Source organism: Mus pahari, chromosome 3 (genome assembly GCF_900095145.1).
Source record: "Mus pahari chromosome 3, PAHARI_EIJ_v1.1, whole genome shotgun sequence".
NCBI classification, from domain to species: Eukaryota; Metazoa; Chordata; class Mammalia; order Rodentia; family Muridae; genus Mus; species Mus pahari.
The window spans coordinates 93,199,399-93,226,903 of NC_034592.1; the positions used below are offsets into that span (position 1 = coordinate 93,199,399).

At 36.9% G+C, this 27,505-nt stretch overlaps 1 protein-coding gene across 1 annotated transcript in view; it reads left to right on the forward strand.

The window, feature by feature from the left end:
• Positions 1–7,183: 7,183 nt before the first annotated feature.
• The window catches only part of Kif18a (kinesin family member 18A), a 55,379-nt gene continuing 35,057 nt past the window's right edge, over positions 7,184–27,505 (forward strand). The window contains exons 1-10 of the mRNA XM_029537016.1: positions 7,184–7,551; positions 9,104–9,261; positions 11,178–11,282; positions 11,903–12,013; positions 13,934–14,131; positions 15,734–15,910; positions 17,209–17,283; positions 17,478–17,590; positions 21,564–21,726; positions 26,328–26,492. Of these exons, the coding sequence (XP_029392876.1) occupies positions 7,227–7,551; positions 9,104–9,261; positions 11,178–11,282; positions 11,903–12,013; positions 13,934–14,131; positions 15,734–15,910; positions 17,209–17,283; positions 17,478–17,590; positions 21,564–21,726; positions 26,328–26,492 (1,590 nt within the window). The 5' untranslated portion in view covers positions 7,184–7,226. The remainder of the gene's footprint in view (positions 7,552–9,103; positions 9,262–11,177; positions 11,283–11,902; positions 12,014–13,933; positions 14,132–15,733; positions 15,911–17,208; positions 17,284–17,477; positions 17,591–21,563; positions 21,727–26,327; positions 26,493–27,505) is intronic.

Sequence of the window (27,505 nt, forward strand, 5' to 3'; positions counted from 1 at the left end):
TCTGTTAAATCCATTTGTTTCATAACTTCTGTTAGTGTCCATGTGTCTCTGTTTAGTTTCTGTTTCCAGGATCTGTTCATTGATGAGAGTGGGGTGTTGAAGTCTTCCACTATTATATGTGAGGTGTAGTGTGTGCTTTGAACTTTTCTAAAGTTTCTTTAACGAATGTGGCTGCCCTTGCATTTGGAGCATACATATTTAGAATTGAGAGTTCATCTTGGAAGATTTTACCTTTGATGAGTATGAAGTGCCCCTCCTTGGGTTTTTTGCTAACTTTGGGTTGGAAGTCAATCAATTTTATTCAATATTAGAATGCCTACTCCGGCTTGTTTCTTCAGACCATTTGCTTGGAAAATTGTTTTCCAGCCTTTCACTCTGAGGTAGTATCTGTCTTTTTCCCTGAGGTGGGTTTCCTGTAAGCAGCAAGATATTGGGTCCTGTTCATGTAGCCAATCTGTTAGTCTATGTCTTTATTGGAGAATTGAGTCCATTGATATTAAGAGATATTAAGGAAATGTAACTGTTGCTTCCTGTTATTTTTCTTGTTAAGAGTTGGGATTCTGTTCTTGTGGCTGTCTTTTAGGTTTGTTGAAGAATTATTTTCTTGCTTTTTCAAGGGTGTAGTTTCCTTCCTTGTATTGGTGCTTTCCTGTTATTATACTTTGAAGGGCTGGATTCATTGATAGATATTGTGTGAATTTGGTTTTCTAATGGAATACTTTGGTTTCTCCATCTATGGTAACTGAGAGTTCAGCTGGGTATAGTACCCTGGGTTGGCATTTGTGTTCTCTTAGGGTCTGTATAACATCTGTCCAGGATCTTCCGGCTTTCATTGTCTCTGGTGAGAAGTCTGGAGTAATTCTAATGGGCCTGCGTTTATATGTTACTTGACCTTTTTCCCTTACTGCTTTTAATATTCTGTCTTTACTTAGTGCATTTGTTGTTCTGATTATTATGTGTCTGAAGGAATTTCTTTTTTGGTCCAGTCTAGTTGGAGTTCTGTAGGCTTCTTGAATGTTCATGGGCCTCTCTTTCTTTAGATATGGGAAGTTTTCTTCTATTATTTTGTTGAAGATATTTGCTGACCCTTTAAGTTGATAATCTTCATTCTCATCTACTATTATTTGTAGGTTTGGTCTTCTAATTGTGTCCTGGATTTCCTGGATGTTTTGAGTTAGGATCTTTTTGCATTTTGTATTTTCTTTGATTGTTCTCCATGTTCCCTATTGAATCTTCTGCATCTGAGATTCTCTCTTCCATCTCTTATATTCTGTTGTTGATGCTCACATCTATGGTTCTTGATTTCTTTCCTAGCGTTTCTATCTCCAGAGTTGTCTCCCTTTGTGATTTCTTTATAGTTTCTACCTCCATTTTTAGATCCTGGATGGTATTGTTCAATTCCATCACCTGTTTGGTAGTGTTTTCCTGTAACTCTCTAAGTTATTATTGTGTTTCCACTTTAAAGGCTTCTAGCTGTTTACCTGTGTTTTCCTGTATTTCCTTCTTAAAGTCCTCCATCACCATCCTGAGAAGTGACTTTAGATCCATGTCTTGCTTTTCTGGTGTGATGGTGTACCTAGGACTTGCTATGGTGGGAGAATTTGGTTCTGATGATGCCAAGTAACTTTGGTTTCTGTTATTTCTGTTCTTACACTTGCTTCCTGCCATCTGATTATCTCAAGTGCTTGCTGCCCTCAGTATATCTGATTGGAGCCTGTCATTCCTATAATCCCAGTTGATTCTGGACTTCTCAGAGTCCAGCTTTCTCTGTGATCTGTTGCTTGTGAGCTCCTGTGAACTGAGACTCTGGGTGTGTCAGAGTTCTTGGCAGTCAAGCTCCTCTGAGACCCTGAAATACTGTTGTGACCCAGCACCTGTTATCCAGGGATCCTTTTATCCTAAGATCCTGGGCGTGTTACAGTGCCTGGAAGGACCTTTAAGGACCTTGGAGCTGTCTGATCTGTTCGAAACCAGGTAAACCAGAACTGATCAAATGGAACCTGAGCCTCTGGTCAGGAAAGGCTCTGGTGTCCTTGTTCCTGCTGTCACAGGCCCATGACAATTGGATTGGAGCAGATGTTGTGTTCCACTCACCAGTGATCCAAGATCGCGTGGGCAGTCCTCTAGGGACTGTGGGGGTGTCTGCTGACTCCGCTGCCTAGGTGACCTGGTGCTGGTGCAGACTGGAAGGCTTTTGTTTCTTCTTTAACAGCATACTATTTAAGATGGACTATGACTAAATTGATCAGGGACTATACTATTCTCCTCAAAGCATTGTCCAAGAAGAATTTGCAAATCTTCATCCTATTCCATAGATAACAATTATCTGTTTCATATTAAACATGGTCTTTGTACTTGATACAGAATCAACTAGATACCAGACTTTTAGCCATGTTAGAAAAAGAAAACATTAATTTATTAATTTCTGAGTTCATCAGTATAATTGAAATATTTTTACCTTTAAGAAATATTTTTCTGGAACTAGTGACATGCCTAGTGGATAAAGTTACATTCCTGGGATCCATGTGATAGATTGCTTCCTACAACTTGTCAGCAGATCTCCACATACAATTATACATATGCCCACAGACACATAGAACACACAGAGAAAATAAAATGTAGTAAATTTAAATGTAGATTCATACATAAACTTCTGGACTTGGGTTATTTTGAAAAAGCACATGAAAAGTTTTGAGCAAAAATGATGGGGATATGGGAGGAAGTTACAGGTAAAGTTGATCAAAACATTAAAAACGTATGAAATATTCAAACAAAAAATAAAAACATATTACATGTATTTTTCATTGTCTTGATAGTCTCAGTGTTTCATATACCAATCTCTAGTACCTGGGTTTAATCTGACCTCCCTCAGCCTCCTCAGTAGCTGTAACTGCACATGTGTCACAGTGCCTGGTTTTTACATTTTGATTATTCTCTGCTGTAGTTATTCTATTAAGAAAATTGAGCCGGGCATGGTGGAGAACACCTTTAATCCCAGCACTCGGGAGGCAGAGGCAGGCGGATTTCAGAGTTCGAGGCCAGCCTGGTCTACAAAGTGAGTTCCAGGACAGCCAGGGTTATACAGAGAAACCCTGTCTCAAAAGAAAAAAAAAAAGAAAGAAAGAAAAAGAAAAAAAAGAAAATTGGACAGTGAGTAGAGCTCTGTGGGAGGGCATAAGTCTTGGGTTCTGTCACTAGCATGGAGGAAAGATGGTTTATTCATTTTCTTGACTTTAGAGAGTAGGAAAGATGCATGATTCTTTAAAATTATGGTCAATCTTTCATTGTTTAAAACGATAAAATTAGGTAAGGATGGGACCAAGTTTTTAAAATAGTTAATGAGGTTGAAAGAGTTTAAAGCTAATTGGAACTTTCTATAGTTATTTTAAAATGCAGTAAAGATTCAGGTGATACTTGGGAAGAAATTTTGACAGTCTCTTAAAGGAGTTTAAGAAGTACGATGTCAAGTGTAACTTTGTGTCTCAACCTGTTACAGATTTGAAGAAAGACTGATCTTATTTCCTTTTCCTCTTTGTCCTTTAGCTAGGCCACCAGAAAGCAAAGGTTCCCTTGAGCATTCTTTAGGCTCTTCAGATAAAATTACATCCAGGCATTTGAAACTAAACACTTATAAAAGAAATAAATGATTGAATTAAATTCACCATGCCAACAACTCGCCTTCAGTTTGCACAAGCTTATTGCTTTCACAGACTTTTGGACTGGCCACCTGAAACACACACCTATGGCCAGCAAGGTGGCTCGGCAGATAAAGGCACTTGATGCCAAACCTGATGATTTGAATTCAATACTCAGAATCTACATGAAAGAACAGTCAACTCCTACAGTTTGTCCTTACTTTTGCGGAGTTCTTTGTGTAGGGGTGAGCCTGTCTTCATTGTTCAGGTGATGTTTAGTCATGTTGGCTAGGCTTTGACATTTTAGTTTCTCATATTCCTAGGAGATGGTCTACTGCACACTCCCTGTTTCTTTGGCCCTAATAATTTTCCCACTATCTCTTCCTCTGATCCGTGGACCTTCAGTGTGTTAGTTCTATAGATGTAGCCGTTGGGACTGACTCCATTACTCTACTTTTGGATTGCCTGTAATGTTTTGTAATGGTAGTCATCTATGGCAAAGAGATTGCCGCTGTAGAGTTGGGGTTATGCTCGGTTAGTACCATGATTGTAGGGTCTCCTCCAAGATCCCTGGGTAGTTGGTTAAGTTTTCAATATCAGGCCTGATTTCTCTCTTGTTGATCAGGCTATTTCATAGAATCTTATCTGTATTCATCCTAGACCATCTAGTTAAGCGTTTTATTCAGAGCTTGTGCCTCAGTTACTTAATTCCTATATTTGAAAATAGTAAATCGAACAGACCAAATACCATCTTACCATTTTTCATTGCCTTTTTTTTAATGAAAATGCATCTTGAAATCTTTACATAGTAACTTTTTCATCTTTAAATCTACTCAGTTGGTGGTATTTCCTGCTCTTTGTTGTTGTTAACTAACAGATAATGGACTATGTCGAATACAATATGACATTTGGCATATCCATTGTCATCTTAGCACATTGATCTAAGGAATATATCCATCCCCTCACATGTATTTCTTCCCCCCTTTTTTTATTTAATGTTTTTCATAAAATATATATTCTATTTATTCACTTTACATCCCAATTGCCCTCCTTCTGTATCATCTTTCCCCTCCTTCCAGTCCCACCCTTAAAACTTCCTCTCCCCATTATCCCCTTCTCAGAGAAGGGAAAACCCATGCATACCGCTTTGGGTACTACCCTACCCTTGGATATCCAGTCACAGCAGGTAGTTCACTTGGGGGAAGGGGGTCCAATGGCAAGCAACAGAATCAGAGACAACCTCCTTTCCAATAGTTATGAGACCCACATCTGCTACAAATGTATAGGGGGCCTAAGTCTAGCCCCTGCATGGTCTTTGGGTGGTGGTTCAGTCTCTGGGAGCACCTGTGGGCCCAGGATAGTTGACTCTGTATGTAGGTTATCTTGTGGTGTCCTTGATCCCTCCAGCTCACTCTATTCTATCCCCAACTCTTCTACAAGATTCTGATGTTTAGCTGTGAGTCTCTGTGCATCTGTTTCTATTAGCTGTTGCATGAGACCTCTCAGGAGATGATTATGCTAGGCTCCTGTCTGCAAGCATAGCAGAGTTATCATTAATAGTGTCAGGGATTGGCTTTCTGCATGGTTATGTCTCAAGTTGGGCCAGTCATTGGTTGGCTGTTACCTCAATCTCTGCTCCTTCTTCATCCTTGTGTATCTTATAGGTGGGACAAATTTAGGGTTGATGTTTTGTAAATGGGTTGATTTCCCCCTCCCTCCATGAAAGTTCTATTGGTTAGAGGAGGTGGCCACTTCAGTCTTTATATCCCCCTTCCCAGTAGGATCTCAGCTAGGGCCATAGACTCCAGGAAGCTCCCCATCCCTGATCTTCAGCTACTCTCAGAGATAGGTCTCAGCAATTGCTGTTCTCACTCCTAGCCCTCTGTCTTCCACATTCCCTCTCCCCATATCCAATCCCCATTTCAGCTCCCCTCCTCACCACCTCTCCCAGCTAGTTCCCTCCATCCATTCACCTCAAACTATTTTGTTTTCCCTTCTGAGTGAGATTTATTCCTTTGTGATGAGAATATTGAGAACTGCTTTCAGCCTAGACTCTAGTAAGGACTTTTTAGTAGTATTTCTTTGCCTACTTTCAGTGGTACAGACTGATCCTATAACTTGAGTGGTATCAGCAAAGACACTTGATAGGGCACCAGAGGCAAAATTCTGGAATTCATGGGCTCTACACAAACCAGGTCTCTTGCAGGAATACTCTGGTGTGCACTACTAACTGGAGACAGGGATGGCAAGGACTAGACCTCCCACCAGCAGCTCACAGACTGGAAGCCAATGGTGTTGATGTGACATAACACTATCTCAGCTCAAGCTCTCTGCAGGGATGTTTTGTTTTCTTTGGTTTTCCTTTTTCTTTTTTTCTTACTTTATTTCTTTTTTTTCTTCCGAACAGGGTCTGTATAGCTCTAGTTGCCTGAAACTTACTGTGCCTAACAGTCTGGCCTCAAATTCACTAAGATCTACCTGTGTCTGCTTTCCAAATTCTGGGAGTAAAAGTGCCATATACCCAACTTTTTCTTCAGGGTTTCCTAGAACTCACAGCTATCCTTCTTACTCGGCCTTTTAAGTGTTAGGATTATTCCAGAGCATCACGGAGTTTGCTATGAGACTATCTCCTAACAATGTCAGCCATACCAGTAATGTCTCACATCATGACTGCCTAACGTGAACTGAACAAGGACACAACAGTAGACATGCTTATATAGTCAGAGGGGAGAACCACAAGACCTTGACCCTATACAAAGAAATATGGACAACTAAAGAATGCTTCGAGAGGGAGGAATTATTCCTATTTAAATGTTTGAGGGATGGAGATATACAAGTATATGTGCTTGTACATGCACATTTTGCAGAAGTGGAAGTATCATGGCTTTTGGATTCTAAATTGTTTTGTGGATAGTTGAACTTTTCAAACTGTTGGTCTTTATCCATTTCCTTTTCCTCTTGGGCACACTTTATGCATTTACTGATGTTCTTTAAATTTTGTGTCATTGAGAGGTCAGAGAGTAGGACCTCTGAATAAATGATAAGTGTGTACTGTTTCTCTCCTCTTTAGATATGTGCTAGCTAGTGGCTTTTACCTCAGGGCTAACACAGTGTATCTCCCACCTGCAAGTAGAGACCAGCCCAGGTGCATCACTTTCCACTGCCAGGAGACCTACAAACAAGCTTGCTTTAAAGGGGTTTCCAAACTAAAACTCCATTTATTATGCTGATACAAGTCAGAAAGATTCTTTCCTGCTCATTTCTATGATCCAACCAAAAACCTGTTAGAGCCTTGTGAAAATCAGACCATAAGCAGCTTTAGTATTTGAGTTTAAGCTTGATTAATATTTCAAGACTTATTTACCATGGTTTTGTGTATGTGTGTGCCATCTTTGGGGGTGTTTAAGTTTATAGGTCTACATGTATATACATTTCTCCCAGTAATACATTTGCTAGGTGGATGGGACGTAAAAATTACCTTTTCGGTGAACATTACATGCCAGTTTTAAGTGAAACTAATAGTGACTTTTTCCTTTTTAATTTCAGAGAAATACCCAGGTATTCATGTAACAGGAATTGAGGGAACTAAGAATGTCTGGCACTGAGGAAGACTTATGTCACCACATGAAAGTAGTTGTCCGTGTGCGTCCTGAGAACGCAAAAGAAAAGGCAGCTCAGTTCTGTAAAGTGGTCCATGTGGTGGATAAACATATACTTGTTTTTGATCCAAAACAAGAAGAAATCAGTTTTTTTCACAGGAAGAAAACTACAAATTTTGATATTACTAAAAGGCAAAATAAAGATCTTAAGTTTGTATTTGATGCTGTTTTTGATGAAACCTCAACTCAAATGGAAGTTTTTGAACACACAACGAAGCCAATTCTTCATAGTTTTCTGAATGGATACAATTGCACAGGTAATTGTTTCAGTTTGAAATGTCATTTTTCCATCTAGCTTCAGTTTTATTTTTGGAGGGAAATATACTTTGTTGTAAATATTGTATATGTAAATACAATCAACTTCATGGTATATACATTCCAACAGTTTTGAGATTTCAGCAGATTGGATTGAAGAGTAGTGTTTCTTTGAAACGTTGTAACCATCTATGGCTCATCGTTTATGGAACTTTATCTTGCCAGGGCATTGCCATTACCCTACAAACACTTTCGGTTTTATATTGAGGCATGTGCTTCTTAAAATTGATTGATGCCAGATTTTTCACCTTTTGTACTGACAAGTATATTCACTGTTGATCTTGAACAGCCTGCAATTTAACACTTTCCTTAGTATTAAGTGTTAAAGCACATGAAGCCTGAGAATTTTGTACTAAGTTTTGTACAGTTTAAGCCCATATCCAGACCAGGAAACATTCCCTATACCTTAAAGAAGCTTTAATTACTCTTTCTGAAAAGATCTGTTAATTCGGTAGTTATAGCAATAGCAAACTAGTTTCTTGTTTTTATAATTACCCATTTCTATACCACATTCCTGACTGTAACTGTTTTCACTAAGACTATCTTACTCACTTTTGTTACCCACTTGATTATTGATCAAGAAAAAAATGATGTTTATTGGTCAGAACTGCTGATTCTCACTAATATCCAGATGTTCTTTCTTTCATAAAACTTTAGGAAGTTTAGGAGATTTCTTCTCCCTTTGGCTTAAAAGATAAAAACGGTTCTCTGTATACTGTTTCTTTGGTTTGTCTTTGGCTTTATATATTTAGCTGTCTTAAGGCTTTCATAAGCTAAACACCAGCTTAATTCATTTCAAAACCTATTTTATCAGTTATTAATATATGAGAATCAGGTTACTGAATATCGTATTAAGTGTTTGTCCATGAACTGGGTTTCTTAATTTGAAGAAATGTATGACTTCTATGTGTACTGGATAGAATTGTGGAAATAAATAATTTGACAGAAACAACATTTAAAGAATAATTTTATAAATCACCTTTGTGAATTCATTCAGTTCAGTAAGTATATCTGTTTTGCTTCAAGTTATTTTCTAAAGCACAGGATATACTGCCTACCTTGATAGAGGCAGTGCTGGAGGGATGAATATGGACGTCATTTCCTTTTTTTTTGGGGGGGGGGGTTGAGACAGGGTTTCTCTGTGTAGCCCTGGCTGTCCTGGAACTCACTCTGTATACCAGGCTGGCCTTGAACTCAGAAATCAGCCTGCCTCTGCCTCCCAAGTGCTGGGATTAAAGGCGTGCGCCACCACTGCCTTGCCTGGATGTCATTTTCTGACAGCAAATAAGAGGAGTAGATGTTTATTCCTGTGATAATGTAGGAGACACAAAATAACATTAGTTCTAAGTAGGATCAGGTGATGCCTTTGATGTCTTTCAGATTTGAAGTTAGTTACTGTTTAGGATATCTACTTAGAACAAACCACTATAGTGGATTTACTAATACTATGTTATAAAATGAGCGTTAATCTCAAACCTTTTATTAAAAATTCAGTATTTGCATATGGTGCCACTGGATCTGGGAAAACTCACACAATGCTAGGATCAGCTACTGAACCTGGGGTCATGTACCTGACAATGCTGGACCTTTTCAAATGCATGGATGAGGTTAAAGATGAGAAAGAGTGTAGTACTGCAGTATCATACCTAGAGGTAAGTTGGACTCTGCTTAACATTACACTCTCTCTGTTGTGTGTGCATTTATTCATCAGAACTATTTAGGTTATAAATTTGTTGAACCATGAAAATTTTTAAACAATCACTGTTTAGCAAAAACAAAATATCAACAGTGATCATCGCTGTCTAATCTATGAACCTTAATGTAATTTTACTAATTATATTATTTATGTCTTTTCCTGAAAGCATTGCATTTCATGAATGACATTCACTTGCATGCTTTTGGTCTCCTTTAGTGAGCAGTTTCTGTTTTCTTTATATTTTATGACACTTGCATAGAATCCTCAGTTTGTTTTGTCTCTATTATACTTGGATTAAGTGCTGGGAGACGCACCACAGAAGAAGTACTGAATACTTAATGCTTTATATCAAGTCGGTTATATACAGTTGGTTAGTCCCGCTATTGGCAGTGTTAACTTTTATAAATTTCATTATGCTGGAATTTGCAGGGTTTGCTGATGTTTCTTTACTTTTAATGTGTGGGTAAGTGCAAGCATTAGAGTGGAGGTCCAAAGATCTTTCAGGAGTTTGTTCTATATTCAGTCCTTTTTAAAACAGGGTCTCTCTTATTTTTTCTGCACTGCATACACTTGAAAGCCTGCTTCCTATCTCCCCTTAGGAGCACTGACATGACACATGCACCCCAATGCATCTGGTGCTTTTTTTTTTACTATTAGGTTTTCATTCAATATACTTTATATTTCATATCCCACAACTCCTCCCAGATCTCTCCTCTCCTTGCCCACCATCATCATGTTCTTTTTCTTTGAAAAAAGAAAAATGCCAATAAAAACAAGGAGTACAAATTATTCCTGAGCATTGCCCTCCTCTAGAGAGTAGTCACTAGAGACCCATTGTCACTCCATCGAAGGAAAGTGACTTTCCTGTCCCATGGCTATCATTTGTGGATAGCTTCTTGTATACAGGTGAGCCTTTGTGTCCACTTGCTCAGCTAAATGCTGAGATTTTTATCTGCTTTGGGCTAATACAGGTCTTATGAATACTGTCATAGTCTCTCTGAACTCATATGTACACCTGTCCTGTTGTGTCTACAAAATGCAGTTTTCTCCACTTCTGGCTCTTAGAGTCATTCTGTCCCCTCTTCCCTGAACCTTTAGGAGGCTGAGATAAAGACATCCTATTTAGAGCTCTGCAGGATCCAACTCGGTCATTAAGCTTTCTTGGTGTACTTTGTTCCGTCTCAAATACTTATGGGGACATCCAGGCTTGAACTCATTCATGACCTTCCTGCCTCAGCTTTCTTTATGTTCGAATTATAGAAGTGTGTCAGCAAACTCACATTTGTGATCACTTTTGTGTGCTCAGATTGTGAATACCTGATAAGTCAAAGTTGTTTTGTGCTGCCTCTTGTAGACAGTAAAATCATCAATACTTACTCTGCTGTTAATTTTTTAACCATGGACAAATATTCTGGGTCTTAGTCCCATCACAATTTAGATGAGAGGGACTATTCCTATTGTTTGTTAGACTGGAGTTGAAAGATTAATGACATAAATACATGTTTCTGACTGGGCTTTATTTAACATTTAGTCTCTATAATTGGTTTATTTTGCAGAAACAAGAAAGCCAGCTTACCTTTATTTTGTTACAGTTAACCAAGTTAGATATTAGTGGGTGAGAATAATAATTCCAACTAAAATTGTCAGTTGTTAACTAAGTGATCAGAATCTGTTCTGCAGTTGTAAACCTTCAATCAACAATTTGTGAGATAATCACCTATTTTAACATCACTGTTACTGTGGTTTTCTTTCTTTCTTTCTTTCTTTCTTTCTTTCTTTCTTTCTTTCTTTCTTTCTTTCTTTCACTCTCTCTCTCTCTCTCTCTCTCTCTCTCTCTCTCTCTCTCTCTCTCTCTCTCTCTCTTTCTTTCAGGTATACAATGAACAGATTCGTGACCTCTTGACAAACTCAGGACCACTTGCTGTCCGAGAAGATGCCCACAAAGGAGTGTTTGTTCAGGGTCTTACTCTACACCAGGTATGTTTATGCATGTCTCTTCTTTCTGTTGATGAGCAAGTCTGCAGTTTCCATTTCTACCAGCTATTAGTTTGACTCTGCTGTGTCTGAAAAAGAAACTAATAAAATTTAAGACTAAAGTAAATTACAAAAGATCTAAAGCCCTGAGTTACTTTCCAGGGTCACAGTGACGCTAGCAAAATAGAGATCATAGCTGGGAAAGCCTCATTGTACTGCCGCTTATTGAATATTCATGTTACAATGTCCTTATGAAACAATTGAGGGGTATTTTTCCTTTTAATTCTTACTGAAAATTTATTATTCTTTTGAGTACATTTGTATATTATCTTAGAGACTAGATTTTACCTCCTACTCCTTAGATAGCCCCAAGTACTAAACAAATCCTGCATAGTCAACATTTAATAGGAAATAATTCATAAAAAACATTTTCTTTTACCTTTAAAGCTATCATTTGTTCAGAAAGCTTACTGAGGGTCTGGGATGTAGCTCTGTAATTGATCACCTCCCTATCATTTATCAGGCCTTGGGCTTGGTTTTCCCTGGCACTTAAATAAATAAAGGTTAGTTGAAATTTTTAAAAATAGATTACTAAATACTTTTTTTTTCTATTGAATTCCTAGCCTAAATCTTCAGAGGAAATATTACAGCTATTAGACAATGGAAACAAAAACAGGACCCAGCATCCCACTGACGTGAATGCTGTGTCTTCTCGTTCTCATGCTGTTTTCCAGGTAACGGGCCTTTACTTTAGGCTATGACTGTTAAGTTGTCAATTACAATAAAGGCAAGCTCATGAGTAGTTTTCATATGTGGCAATAAAGTTTCATAGCCATCTGTTCCTCAGCACTTCCATTACTTTGCCACTTTGTTTGCTGTTTTACTCTGTTTTAAGACATAATCTCATTAAGATGAGCAGGTTGGCTTTAAGGTCATTAAGTAGCAATGCCCAGGCCTGATTTTTGTTTTTGTTCCTTTTACCCCAGCATCCTGAGTAGTTGGGATTACAAGCACTACAACACCTTGCCTACGAAAGCCAAGGCCATTAGTGTGAGAATATTCCTTATAATATTGTATTCCTTAAGAATTATTCAGCTGACACAGTACTGTACTGTACTGGTTATTTATGTAGAACTGTATTTTAAATTACATAGCAAAGTACTTTGGGGAATCGGCACTCTCCTCCCATCACAGTTGGGTCTGGGGACTCTCAGGACTCTCTTATATTTTAAATATTTTTGATGTTCAAGTAATTTTAAGAGCAAAGTGGGCTGGGGTGACAATATTCTGTATTTTAAATTACATAGCAAAGGACTTTGGGGAATCAGTACTCTCCTCCCATCACAGTTGGGTCTGGGGACTCTCAGGACTCTCTTATATTTTAAATATTTTTGACGTTGAAGTACTTTTAAGAACAAAGTGGGCTGGGGTGACAATATTCCTTATAAGGGTCTGGGGACTCTCAGTCTTCAAGCCTTGTGGTAAGCTCTTTGACCATGTCACTAGCCTGTGAAATCCATCTTATCAAAAAGTTACAGTTAAAGTATTCATATCTAAGGTAGTTAAATCATTCAGATAGTGTCTATTCAGTAGTTGTATCCTTTCTCTCCCACTGACTGACATTTTCTTTATCAATAGTTTTTGGAGAAGTGTTTATGACAGTGAGATTTCTCTAGAAGGTATTAGATCTTTCTTATGTCCCATCTCTCTTCCACCTATCATGTTAAAATCTAAAAAGCAATGAAGATGGTTACATAAGGAGTTGAGGGGGGAGCTCAGTTGATAAAATGCTTGCCTAATATACATAAAGCACTAATTTCAGTCTTCAGCACAATTAAACTGGGCACAGTGGCTTAAACCTATAAATCTGGTGGGTGTTCCAAGGGTAGAGAGGTTCTGAATTTCAAGGTCATTTTTGACTAGTAAGCTCATGGCCACATGACCACCTGTCTCAAAGAAGTTGAGTGGATTGTACCTTCCTGAACAGCTGAAATTCTTGAAATGATCAAATTGTAATGAACAGTTTATTTTCACACACAGGGCTGGAAGTGTTGGTCTGGTGTCAGCTGGCCTTACTGCTTTGGGGCCTGTGGTGAGGCAGCACATCATTGATGGGGGATGTTACATACCTTATAACCTGGATGGAAAAGTAGATAGGATTAGAGATGAGCTAAGACTCTATTCTTTCCTTGAAGGAAATACCCATGACCCAAAGACTTCCCACTTGTTTTCCTCTTTGTTCTTTGTAAAGTGTAAGAGACACCAGAGTCTTAGCATATCATATGTCTAGGTTGATCTTCAAACTTCTGGACTCATGTGATCCATCACACACACACATTCCCTTGCCTGAAAATAGCTTGTACTATACATAGACCTGTTGGGTTTTCATCTTGAAATCACCAAGGCACCAAGATGGAAGCTCAATTAGTATATGGGTCTTTGGGACAGCCTTTAATATCAAAACTCATATATACAAGTCTTGATTTAATATTTTTCTAAACTTTAGTAATTCTAATACTGATATCAGACATAATGCTGTTTGTTGCTTTTTAAAAGGAGAATGATTTGCCTTCATGTGTATATTTTTCTAAGTAAAGCGTTTCCTTTAATTCCATTAAAATTTACACTCCTTTTACCCTGTTCTATGATCTAAGATTTATTTGCGACAACAGGACAAAACAGCAAGCATCAATCAAAATGTCCGTATAGCCAAACTGTCACTCATCGACCTCGCAGGATCTGAGAGGGCCAGTGTTTCGCGTGCTAAAGGGACACAATTTGTAGAAGGCACAAATATTAACAAATCTCTCTTAGCTCTTGGGAATGTCATCAATGCCTTAGCAGATACAAAGGTAGGTACCATATGTTTACTTAACATGTTACTTAATAAGTGTGCAATATTTTGTAGATACAGATAACAGATGTCAGTGACCCTGAACTACTAAATAATGCTACATGAGTGTTATTTTGTGTTTGTTGTTTCATGAGAGACTATTTTTGTGTGTATGCATTTTGTGGTACTTGGGATTGAACCCAATACCTCATGTGTGCTAGAAAAGAAAGTACTCTATTCTTTTTTTTTTTTTTTTTTTTTTTTTTGAGGCAGGGTTTCAGTGAGTTGATTAGGCTGGTCTTGGACTTTCTAGCCTCTTCTCTCAGCCTCCAAAAGCTTTCATTTCAGGTCTGTTCCACCAGGCTCAGTATTGGATGCTTTTCTGTCAGATAACCAACTTTGAACTTCATTGTAAATAATGATGCAATGATCAGGAGATGGCAAAAATGATAATTAATTGACATGAAGACATAAAAAAACCTTTAGACTAAGTCTGTCTAGTTAGTATTTTATAATGTACTGTAAAGTTGTAGTAATACAATAGAGTTAAGAAAAGAAAAAGGATGTGTAAGATCTAAAGTATAATTAAATAATAGAATGTTTCCTAAAGCTTTGAGGCATTTAAAACTTTTCCATGCAGCTTATAGCAGAAGTACTTACTAGTGTATAGTGCTGACGGTGTGTTAAATTGTTTTTAAAGTGTGATAATTGAAGCTAAAACAGACCTAGAAGCTTTAGGAAAATTACCACTGACATTATTTTAATTTAGAGTAATTATTTTAAAATTATTAGGAAGACTTTCTTAAGAGGGCAAGTGACAGAAATTACATGACCATTGAAAAAGCAACATGCAATTAATTCAAGATAGATAGATAGATAGATAGATAGATCGATCAAACATCATTCATCTAGAAATAGATTCCCTAAATGAATCTCAAATCTCTGTACACTTTTGTTACTTACCATTTTAACATTCACTTTGGAAAAGTAAACACATTTCAGTTTTTACTGAAAAAAGAAAAGGCAAGATGCTTTATATTCAGAGTTGAAAATTGAAACATGCACATGATATACTACTGCTAATTAATAAAGTCACTTCAGTTTCTGGGAGTTTGTGTTTGTTTCATTGATGTTGGTTTTTGGTTGGTTGTTTAAGAAATACAACCGTGCTTTGTCCTCCAAGCTACCTACCAAGCAGCTGGGGTCACAGGCACATGTTGCCCCGCCACCCTTGTTTTCAGACACACTTAACTTGTCACCTTGATAGCTGTTTGTAAAGTTTGTACTTAGAGATGTCAGTTTTAGAATTGTATTTCCTTGTGTGTACGTGTGAATGTGCACTGACATCAGAGGCTGCCCTCTAGAGTGAGTGCTCCATTCTGCCACAGGGACTCTAAGGATCGCCCTCAGGCATGGGGGAGGCCATCTCTCCTTACCTGGTAAGCCATGCTGTCCACTGCAGATGGGACTTTCAACTATTCGCTGGATAGTAAAGATGAGTTCACGTCACGTCAGATGTCAGTCATATCACTGGGCGTTGTGTACATTCTCCTACTGGAATAGTACTCACTTTTTATTTATATGTGGAAATGAAATAAGTATTCTTCTTTTGTTCTTTCAGAGAAGAAATCAGCATATTCCTTACAGAAATAGTAAGCTTACTCGTTTGCTGAAGGATTCTCTTGGAGGAAACTGTCAAACTATAATGATAGCTGCTGTTAGTCCTTCCTCTTTATTTTATGATGACACATATAACACTCTTAAGTATGCTAATCGTGCAAAGGAAATTAAATCTTCTGTAAGTGCATTTACTTTGACTTTGTTGTAAAAATATTGTGTATATGTTATTATCATAACTCTAATTAAAGTCTTAATTATGGTGGAGTTTCTGTCAAGGAATTTGTCAGTTCAGGTTAGAAATGTCCTAGCTAGCTGCTGAAGGTAACTTAGTCTCACTTTCTGCATCTTGATCCCCTCTGCAGTAGATACTGTTACTCATTCTTATGGGTGCAGAGTACTTTATACTTTAGTGCCTTTTTCTTTTCTTCACATCTTGGCACGTGGTGGTTGGATAGCACCAGATAATTAATAAGCCAAGGATTTAATGTGTTCAAATTTATTTTTTTATTAATTATGATAAATATTTACAAGTGATAATACAGTTTATCTGAGCACCAACAAATTAGACCTACCTCAGTTTATAACATTATTTACGTGAATTGTTTAACATTATAGTAAATTTTCACATGCATAATTTTGTGTTAAATCAAGGAGTATCTGATCGTGAATGGCTGGGAAAATATTTTTTTAATATAAGTGGATACTTTAAAAATGATGCAGGTGAAAATATACCTATTTTAAAATTACAGAACCTCTTAGAAGGGACCTCAGTTAAGTTGATGTGATGTCTCATCAACCTCTTCCTTTCCCCCTTTAAGAGTCTGAAGATATACAGTGTGTCACCATGTGAGAAATGTCCATATACTATTTATATAAAAGGTCAGACTATATAAGTGTACAAGGATTTTTACACATTTTCATGTCCTTACTCCAACCCATTGTGGAGGTTTCTAGCTTTGCTTTTGTGCTAAGTTTTACAAGTATCCGGGCTAACTCCTGAAGACTTTTAAGTGGTTGGTTCTAACTCACTTGGAGAAACATTTCCAGTATCTTAAAAACTAACTGTATGTTTAATTTTCTCCTGACTATTCTATTAAAGCCCCAATAGGATCATACTGTTACAGAAAATATAAAAATAACAAACTAATATAAATACACACATAAAACAGAATTCTGAATTTCTTAAAGGGAAAAAATAGGCAATTTTTATTATCTGGTGAATAAATACTTAGAGGGTTTTTTTGTTTTTCTTTTTTTTTTTTTTTTTTCAGTAAGCCAATTTGCTTATAATTTCATCTGTATGCTCAACATACTCTCTGGTCCCAGATTTTAAATATGGCCATAATTAATCATGATACTCACATACTTAGAGTTGTCAAAAAGTGAAAATTGGTGGAACCTAGCTAATGAGATATAATGGCACTTTGTGTTCTATTTAACTGTATGATTATAATCAAAATTTCTATTTTTCAACAGTTGAAGAGCAATGTTCTTAATCTCAACAGTCACATATCTCAGTATGTAAAGATATGTAATATGCAGAAAGCAGAGGTATGTCAACATATTTGCCTACAGTTTTTTATTTATGGGATGTTTTATTCCTTATTGTCCCAAAATTTGATGTATTTCCTATTAGAATGGTAATCTGGTTTTGATTATTATTTTTAGCTGAGCTTTTGCAATGGCCATGTAAGATGGAGACAAATCATTTGACTTGTATTTTAATTAGTTTTTTTCTCTGCTAGATTTTAATGTTGAAAGAAAAACTAAAGGCCTATGAAGAACAGAAAGCCCTGGCTGACAGAAATGACTGTGCTAAATTAGTACATTCAAACACGGAAGACAGAGAAATTGAAAGGTAAGGCTGTTAAAACCTCATATAAGAAATGTATAGTTTTAACGTGTAGCTTTATGTTTTATTAATCATCGTGTTTTGTTATATATCATCTAAGTGTATCTACATACACTCAAATGAATTCAGAAAATAATTTCCATGTGAAACTCTGGAAATCAGCTCTTAATTATACAGATAGGAAAACCAGGGAATAGAAACCTAGTTATCTTATCTGGGAAGTTAGTTTATTTTGCGCTCTTTTGCCTTAGTACTTGTAAAGTTTTATAAAGTTCTGTTTTTATTGATTCTGTATAGAATTACTAACCCACATACTGATTTTCAGTTATTATCTGAGTGAGCTTCACATGATGTAGGATGATAGAATATTTCCTGTCCAGAATGACCCACTCAAGCTTTATATATCTTGCTCTGTTGTCTTTATGGGTCAATTCATAAACTTTTGATAATTGATTGGGGAAAAATTGTCCTTTTGAATACTGTGTTACTGTATCTCGGCTTTCTCCGTAAAATTTGATTTGATCACTACAACAATCTTCTTCAGTAGAGTTAAAAGATATATTCCTCAACTACAGAATGTAGTAAGAGGTCTCAATTTTAAATTATATTCAAATTGTGTGTGTGTGTGTGTGTGTGTGTGTGTGTGTGTGTGTGTGTGTGTGTTACAAATATCACATTTAATTTAACAATTATTCCTGCCAGTGACAAAAAGTTTCTCTGTATACTATTGAAGTACAAGGGCACTAAGCATGCTATCTTTCCATATGTTGGAGTTGTTTAATCTCCCAAATAGCCTGTTACAGTACTAAGTTGTTATTTAGAGAATAATTTTTAATTCCTCAGAGTTTGTTATCTTAAAACATACATGTTTTTCCTTGTATCTCATTTATTTCTATCAAAGAAAGCTTTTACTATGATGTAATGTTATAATTAATATGTATTGTTAAACAAGATATTAACACTAATATAATACAAGATTCTTAAAAAATTAAACTAGCAGTTTTTCAAAATTAGAGTGATTACTTTTATAAATTTGACAACATTAACCAAGTGTAATTTTTCAACTAAAATGGTAGCCCAACTCTGTAGTCACAGCTACTTGGGATTCTGAGTCAGAAGGACTGCAGTTTCAAGTCCAGCCTGGAAACTTAGGATAACTGTATCTCAGAATTGAAAGCATAGAAAGAGTAGTGTAGAGTGCTTGCCTACCATGTGTTAGGTTACAGATTCTATGTTTGGTATCACAGTTCTTGTTAGGGAGGGGAGGTGGTAAACCTTTTCAGGGTTGATGACTTAAATTAATTCATTTTCTCTCTCTCTCTCTCTCTCTCTCTCTCTCTCTCTCTCTCTCTCTCTCTCTCTCTCTCTCTCTCTCTCTCTCTCTCCTGTGTGGTTGTGTGTATGAGTGTGTCTGTGTGAGCATATGTATATGCACATGGGTTGGATCCCTGGAGCACAGGTAGTTGTGATCTGTCCAGCATGAGTGCTGTGAACTGAATGTGGAGGCTTGCTGAGTGCTCTTAACTTGTCTTAATTTCTAAGCAGACTTTACAGTCCCCTAACTTTCCTTTCTGGTAAAATTATTTGGATGGGAGATGGTGCGAGCCATGAAATGATCAATTATTTATGTATCAAGTTACGCATCCTTTAACCCTTTGTCATTTTTCCTCAGAAGAAACTGTCCCAGTACTCTATGATGCTCCTTTTAATATCACTCACATTGTTACTCGGTGCTTTTTAATACAGTGAATTAACAAAATCTTGATTCCCGAAAACTTCAGTAACATTTTTGTGCATCTTCAAAAAAATAATGAATATATATGTGGTATTTCCTTGCTCCAGAATATCTGTAAAATACAAAAGGAAAAAAATACAATTAATTTTTCATAAACAACAGGTGTAAAAATCTGCTGTGACTATGCCAAGGAAGTGGTAAAAATCTTAATTCATTGTGTCTCACCCAAAAACAGTAGTACAAAATTTTGTAGTTACTTTAAACATCCTGAATGACTAGAAAGTAGTTACTACCAAGCCCCTATATGATTTATTTCTGTTTTATGTGGGTTTATTTTTAAATTTTCTTTTATTGGATATGTTATTTATTTTATTGGATATGTTATCCCCTTTCCTGATTCCCCCCTCCCAGAAATCCTCTATCCCATACCCCCTCCTGCTTCTATGAGGGTGTGCCCCACCCACCCACTCCCGCCTCCCCGCCCTTGAGTTCCCCTACACTGGGGCATCGAACCTTTGTGGGACTAAGGGCCTCTTCTATTGATGCTGCACAAGGCTCTGCTACTCAGCTGTGTCCATAGGTTCCTCCATGTATACTCCTTGGTTGGTGGTTTACACCCTAGGAGCTCTGGTTGGTTGATATCATTGTTCTTCCTATTGGGTTGCAAACCCCTCCAGCTCCTTCAGTCCTTTCTCTAACTCCTCAGTTGGGAACCCTGTGATCAATTCAATGGTTGGATGCAAGCATCTGCCTCTGTATATGTCAGGCTCTGACAGAGCCTCTCAGGAGACAGCTATATCAGACTGTATATGGGATGGATCCCCAGGTGGGGCAGTCTCTGCTCCACACTGTCTCCATATTTGCTCCCTTGAGTATTTTGTTCCCCCTTCTAAGAAGGACCAAAGCACCCACACATTGGTCTTCCTTCTTCTTAAGCTTCATGTGATCTAAGAATTGTATCTTGGGTTTTCCAGCGCACTGATAACTGGATATTAGCCCAAAGGCTCTGGGGTTTGTTTTTATTTATTTATTTATTTATTTATTTGTCATTACCTAGAAACCCTTGATACTGATTGACTTTCTCTAAAAACAGTAAACACCAAATAAAATATTTAGACCAAAATTTATAAATTTGACAGTTTTAAACTCTGTCCTTGAATTAAAAAGTTATAAAAACTAAAATATTATCTTGGAGTATAACCTAAAGATAACTTATCAGTTCATTTATTGGCACTAGCATTGGTGTACTACAGTACAGTGAATTCACAGTGTTCGCATGTGCTTCCTATGAAAGAGTCATTGGCTTAACAAAACTATAGTTAAAGTCAATGCACTGTGGCTTAGTGAGTTTCATTAAAAACTAATGACATAAATTGGCAGTACCTTTTCCAGAGATCCTTACAAATGTATTCAAAATTCTGCCCAAGGAACATTTATTTTTAAATGTGTGGACTTGATTTTATTTTGAAGACTTTGTAGTTATTGGGGGGGGGGGGGGGGGGGTTGTGGGGGGGGGGGGGGGGCTGGATTGTTTATAAGACTAAAATATTGTTGTGACCAATGTTGTTTGTCCTGAAAGGACAAAAATTTTCATAGGATGTAATCAATTTTGTATCCTTGGCATCTAATAAACTCCACAAATTTGATCCTTTAGTTTGCCCTTTAGCAGCCACTTCTCTAGGTTGGCTACATTGTTAACATGGTTGTTTTGGGACCTGCCTGTGTCAGTTGACTCTCTGCCAAACTGTAGGGGGTACCTTGCCTTATGGTCTATTTTGACTATAATAATCTTTGAGGCTAAAACTGGTTCTCTGATTTCCCCTAGGGGGCCGTGGAGCTACCATATGATAACGCCTCCTGTTGGTTTTTCTTCTCAGTAAGCCAACACCAAGCAGCACATGAGGCTGCAGTGCTTCTAGGGTCGTGAGAATTGCCATAGTCCAGAGCCAGGCTATCATCCTTTCCCTTTCTGCTAAGCAGTTAGACTACATATGGCAAAATGTAGGATATTACTAATATCAGAAATCTTGTGGACCCTGAATATTTACATAACATGATTTTCTTTGTAGCAGAAAGAAACCTAAAGTAATAGAAATTAAGGTGATACTCTCATCTAAACATTCCGTGATGGGAAAAAGTTGTTTATTGTTGAGTATAATCTGAGTGATACATGTTATTTAAGTAAGCTATATATTCTATAATGCAAATTTAATGAAATATAATGCTGCATTTTATTTTTGGTAGATTTCAAGAAATTCTGAACTGCTTGTTCCAGAATCGAGAAAGAATCAGGCAAGAGTATCTGAAGTTAGAAATGTTACTTAAAGAAAATGAACTAAAGTCATCCTATGACCAACAGTGTCATGAACAGATAGAGATGATGTGTTCTGAAGACAAAGTGGAAAAGGTACTTGGCTACTGTATGCGTGAACTACAGGGAGCATGGAAATATCCAACCTCTAGAGATTTGAAAAGCACCAATCATTACTCATTCTCTGAAACTTGGATATAATGTGGGAACCATTGGAAACACTTGGGAAACTTTAGAAAACAAACATTTACTTGCACTTGTTCTTGCTTGAGGGCCTATAAGTAGAGGCAGCCTTTTCAGATGCACCAACACTTTACAACTTAACCCAAGAGGGGATTTATGTTTTTGTTGTTCTTATTCAGAAAAGAATTTTTTTAATTATTTTATTAGATACTTTCTTCATTTACATTTCAAATGCTATCCCAAATGTCCCCTATACCCTCCCTCCACCCTGCTCCCCTGCCCACTCACTCCCACTTCTTGGCTCTGGCATTCCCCTGTATGGGGCATATAAAGTTTGCATGACCAAGGGGCCTCTCTTCCCAACAATGGCTGACTAAGCCATCTTCTGCTATATATGCAGCTAGAGACACAAGCTCTGGGGGTACTGATTAATTCATATTGTTGTTCCACCTATAGAGTCGCAGACCCCTTCAGCTCCTTGGGTAATTTCTCTAGGTCCTCCATTGGGGTCTCTGTGTTCTATCTTATAGATGACTGTGGGCATCCACTTCTGTATTTGCCAGGCACTGGCATAGCCTCATAAGAGATAACTATATCAGTGTCCTTTTAGCAAGATCTTGCTGGCATATGCAGTATTGTCTGCGATTGGTGGCTGATTATGGGATGTACTCTGGATGGTCCACTGAAATATATAGAGAAGAAAATGGGGAAAAGCCTCGAAGAAATGGGCACAGGGAAAAAATTCTTTAACAGAACAGTAATGGCCTGCGCTGTAAGATCAAGAATTGACAAATGGGACCTCATAAAATTGCAAAGCTTCTGTAGGGCAAAANATACTGTCAATAAGACAAAAAGGCCACCAACATATTGGGAAAGAATTTTTACCATTCCTAAATCTGATAGAGGACTAATATCCAATATATACAAAGAGCTCAAGAAGCTGAACTCCAGAAATTCAAATAACCCCAGGTCTGAGAACCTGTTAAACGCAATGCAAAACTACCCTGAGAAGTAACCCTACACCAGCCCAGAACTTTAAGAAATTCCCCACAGGAGACTGAACATATAAGACAGAAACCCAAGAATTTATACACTGAAGTAATTTAGGGGAAACTGTAAAAGTGGCTAGTAATAAAAGAGGAACGGAAGATAAAGGAATGAAAGAAAAAGACTCCCAATAAAGAATACCTCAGAGTGAAGAAAACATGAAATTTTCAAAAATTAAAGGATTTATACACTAGAATTTTTAAAAATTAAATAATCATATAGTAGCAGGCAATGCTTAGGCAGTTTACATATATTAATTTACTTAATTGTCAAAAATTCCATAGGTATTTAATATTCTCCTTCCTAAGTATGGCTACAGGTAACTCATTTTGTCCAAAGTAATACAAAGACCGTAGGTAGCTGATCTGTGATTTAAACTCTAGGGGGCTAGCACTAGGATTTGTGCTCTGAACTCTGTTGTTTTGCTTGTGAGATAATCAAAAATGTTGCATCCTAGTAGTGGGGTTTTGATTATTTTGGTTTGTGTTTTGTTTTGGGGGAATGTTGTTTTCTTCTGGTTTGTTTGTTTGGGCATTTTTTTTCACAAAGTAATAATTACACCTAAAATTTTGGAATCATGTTTTCTATCCCATGACCTGTTTTGTTCTAAACATTTTGTGTGTTGAATGTATAAAGTTCTTTCAAGCCTGAATAAGGAAATGTGCTACTTTTATGTCAGAATTTACTATACGTATTTAAGAATGTGTTACCAAACACCTTTTCTTGGTAGAACAGGGTAGACCATTGGAAAATATCCAGAATGCCAATCATAGAGAATAAATAAATTTGATGGACATTAGAAGTCAAATTGTTCTTTTTGGGTTTTCAGGTAGGGCCTTTCTAGTGTTGTATTTTCTTCACATCCATAGATCACTTCCTGCCCACAATTTCAGGAGTCACGACGATAACATTGGTAAATGTTAAGGCAAAGGGAATGTAATTTGCCAGTACCTTCAAGCAGGTATAAACCCTTTATCTTTTTCACATAGTGACTGAAGACCCATTGAGATTGACTTGTCTGAGTTTTCACACTTTCTGAATAGCAGAAGAAAGTCAAAAGTCCACATCTCCCACTTTCTGCTCTAGCACTCTTGGTTTTTTCAAGACAGGGTTTCTCTGTATAGCCCTGGCTGTCATGGAACTCGCTTTGTAGACCAGGCTGGCCTCGAACTCAGAAATCTGCCTGTCTCTGCCTCCCAAGTGCTGGGATTAAAAGTGTGCGCTACCATGCCTGGCTTCTGCTGTAGCACTCTTAAGCTTCAAGTTTAGGACCCTTTCCTACCATTAAAACTTGGACTGCCTTTCTTTATAGAGACGCTGTCTACAAATAGAAATACTTGCTGTAATTGTAGGTTTGTGCCAGGCGGTGGTGGCGCACGCCTTTAACCCCAGCACTTGGGAGGCAGAGGCAGGTGGATTTCTGAGTTCAAAGCCAGCCTGGTCTACAAAGTGAGTTCCAGGACAGCCAGGGCTATACAGAGAAACCCTGTCTCAGAAAAACCAAAATAATAATAATAATAATAATAATAATAATAATAATAATAATAATAATAATAATTGTAGGTTTGTGAAGATAACTAATTTTCCAAATCAGAAAAAAGCTTGTGAGAAAAATAGCATTGATTTACATATGCAACTCTGCCTGGCTACATGACAGCTGTATTCTTTCATCTACTCTTTTTATATTCTGTACTTTACCCTCTGTTAGCTCCTGGAACACTCTTAACCTGATGTGTCATTGGGAATGAAGAAGGCTGGCTAGAGAGCTGTCTCAGTGGTTAAGAGCACTTGTTGCTCCTCAGAGGTCCTGGTTTCAGTTTCTAGCTCCAAGTGCTAGAAACTTGCAGTGGCTTGCAACCATCTGTAACTCAGTTCTTAGTTACCTCATGATCTTTTCTGACCTCTGTCAGAAGAAGTAATGCACATGATGTACATTCTCCCATCAGAGCAAAATACTCACACATTAAAATAAATCATTGTTTTGAAAAAAACTTTTGTCGACTACTTAAAAGGCTAATGAACTCTTAAGTGTTATAAAAATTAGTTTGACTCAGTGACTCCCCTAGAAGGACCCCATACCTTCATGTGAAGACTACAGATGCTTCTACCAAAGTTAAAACCTTTGCTGTATAGCATCTGTTATGTTAGCATTTTGTATTCTGTCCTTTGTTCCCATTTTGGGAGAAAAAAAACGGGCATTTTGTTTTTTTAAGCAGCTGTTTAGTTTTGGTAAGGTTTTCTGTGAGAGGAATAAAAAATGATTTAGGATATAATTAGAGAAGTGACAATAAAGAGATTATGAAACCTGATAGGAATGACACTACTTACCAGCCATGTTCTCTGAACATTGGTTTTTTTCGAGACAGGGTTTCTCTGTAGCTCTGGCTGTCCTGGAACTCACTTTGTAGACTAGGCTGGTCTTGAACTCAGAAATCCTCCTGTCTCTGCCTCCCAAGTGCTGGGATTAAAGGTGTACACCACTACCTCCCGGCTGAACATTTGACCATAACCTGTAAGTCTGCTTTTCCTTGACCATTTTATTTTCTCTGAAGGAAAGTTAAGGAAATGTATAGATATCTAGAATCTGACTCTAACTTAACAGCAGTCACATTTGCTTGGCACTAAATACTTGCAAGCTAATATCCTCTACCAAAATGAAGATTTTCCTATGCCTGAAAATATTAATTAATAATTTTTAGAATGATAATTTATTACCTAATGAAGACAAGGTCTTTAACCAAGAATGTGTTGCTCTGCTCTTTATTTGTTGGTTCCTGTCCTCTGTTTCTTCTCATCTCTGAGGACTCTGTTTTAGGTACACCAGCATATATGGTAATTATTTAGTTGAGTGTCAATTGGCAAATTGCTCAGAGAAACCAAGCTATTTTGACCGATAGTTCCCATGTTGATGTGTATAGCCTTTGGGGTATAAGAATATTAGAAGACCAAATACGACCAGGGATACCTTATGTAAAGTACCAAATATGCTCAGCATATCTGTTTTGGTACTCAGCCTGACCATAGGTGAGGTCAGTTATTAATAAATGGCTCTGATACATTTTTCTCTCATTTAGAGCAGACAAATTAGAATAGTAAAACTCTTTTGTTCTTCACATCTTTCAGATTGGAGAAAAGACAAGGCCAGAGTGTGCATGCTATTTTATTTTGATTAAAGAAATCATGGAATTTATCTAACCTTATATGAACTTTACAAATGTAGCATACCAAAACCTCATAGTTTTTCCATTTAACCACTGCATTTCTTAAAGCCATAAACTCTCAAGATGTAATTTTGTAAAATGACTGCCACCTGGTAGCCTATTTTGTCATGATATTTAATGAGGAAATGGTAAGCGAGGCTTAACATAATGAACTATACCAGCATAAGAAAATGTATTTCTTTTTTAGTGTTGTGCATATCAATTATAACAACTAGGTGAACTATTAAATACACTGTTGTGTTTCAGGCCACTTGCAAACGAAATCGCAAACTGGAAAAGTTGAAAACCAACAGCTGTTTTCTAGAGAAAAAGAAAGAAGAGGTGTCGAAACAGTTTGCTGAAAATACTAATTGGCTACATCGAGTGGAAAACGAAATGCGACTCTTAGGTCAAAATGGTGATATTCCAGAGGTATAGATATGTCCGTGTGTCCAGATTTAGCTTGTATAACTGAGCTCCTTATGTTTCTTTTCTTGTTGATGACATATCTTTCACATTTCTCTAGATTGACATAGTTCACTTTACTGGTTTTAATGAGTCTGACTTTAAGCTCACTAATTACCTAATGGGTTTGTGGTTTCTACTTTCAAAAGGCTCAACTTATTTTTGAATGTTTATTAAGTAACTTTCTCTATTTCAGACTACTTCAGGCTTCATCATTTAGGCCTCTTCAACTTTTTCCACTCACAATTTATTTTTACTTAAGAAATTTATTTTCTGACCCTGAATATATAAGTCTGTAATAGATATAGAGAAAACACATTTAAACATAAATAATACAGTAATTTATTTTAAAACTATTTTGGGGGGATGTGTTTGTGCGTTTGTGTGCTTACCATTTATTAAAGGCAAAAGCAAATCTGAATACTAATGAAATCTTGTTAACAGAGTAATGTTTTAGAATTAATGAATATTTTATGTTTTATTTTTTTATTTTTTTTTATGATCTGGAATACCAAGAATGTTAAATTTTTATAATGTATAATACAAAATGACAGAGGTTTATTTAGGACCATTTTGGAAATGATTGAAAATTCTTTCATGATGACAAGCAAGTCAAAAGTCATTTAATAAAGTTTTAAGAAGCTCACAATTTCAAACAATAATCTGTAAAGTTATATATAGCATAGTACAATCTAAAAATATATACATTTGATATTTAGATACTGAGGAAGGACAATAAGAAACTCTTTCTTTTCCCTTACTTTCCTGAGTAAGCCATTGTGTTTCTATAGAATAGAAATCTTTGTATGTACAGTAAAAATACTACAGTCTGTAGCACACAATAGTCTTGAATGAGCCAGGGTGTTTCAGGAAGCTTTTATTGGTGTTACACAGTTCAGTGCTGTATATTCAGGACCAAATTTTTTTATTATTATTCTATTAGATATTTTCTTCATTTACATTTCAAATGCTATCCCAAA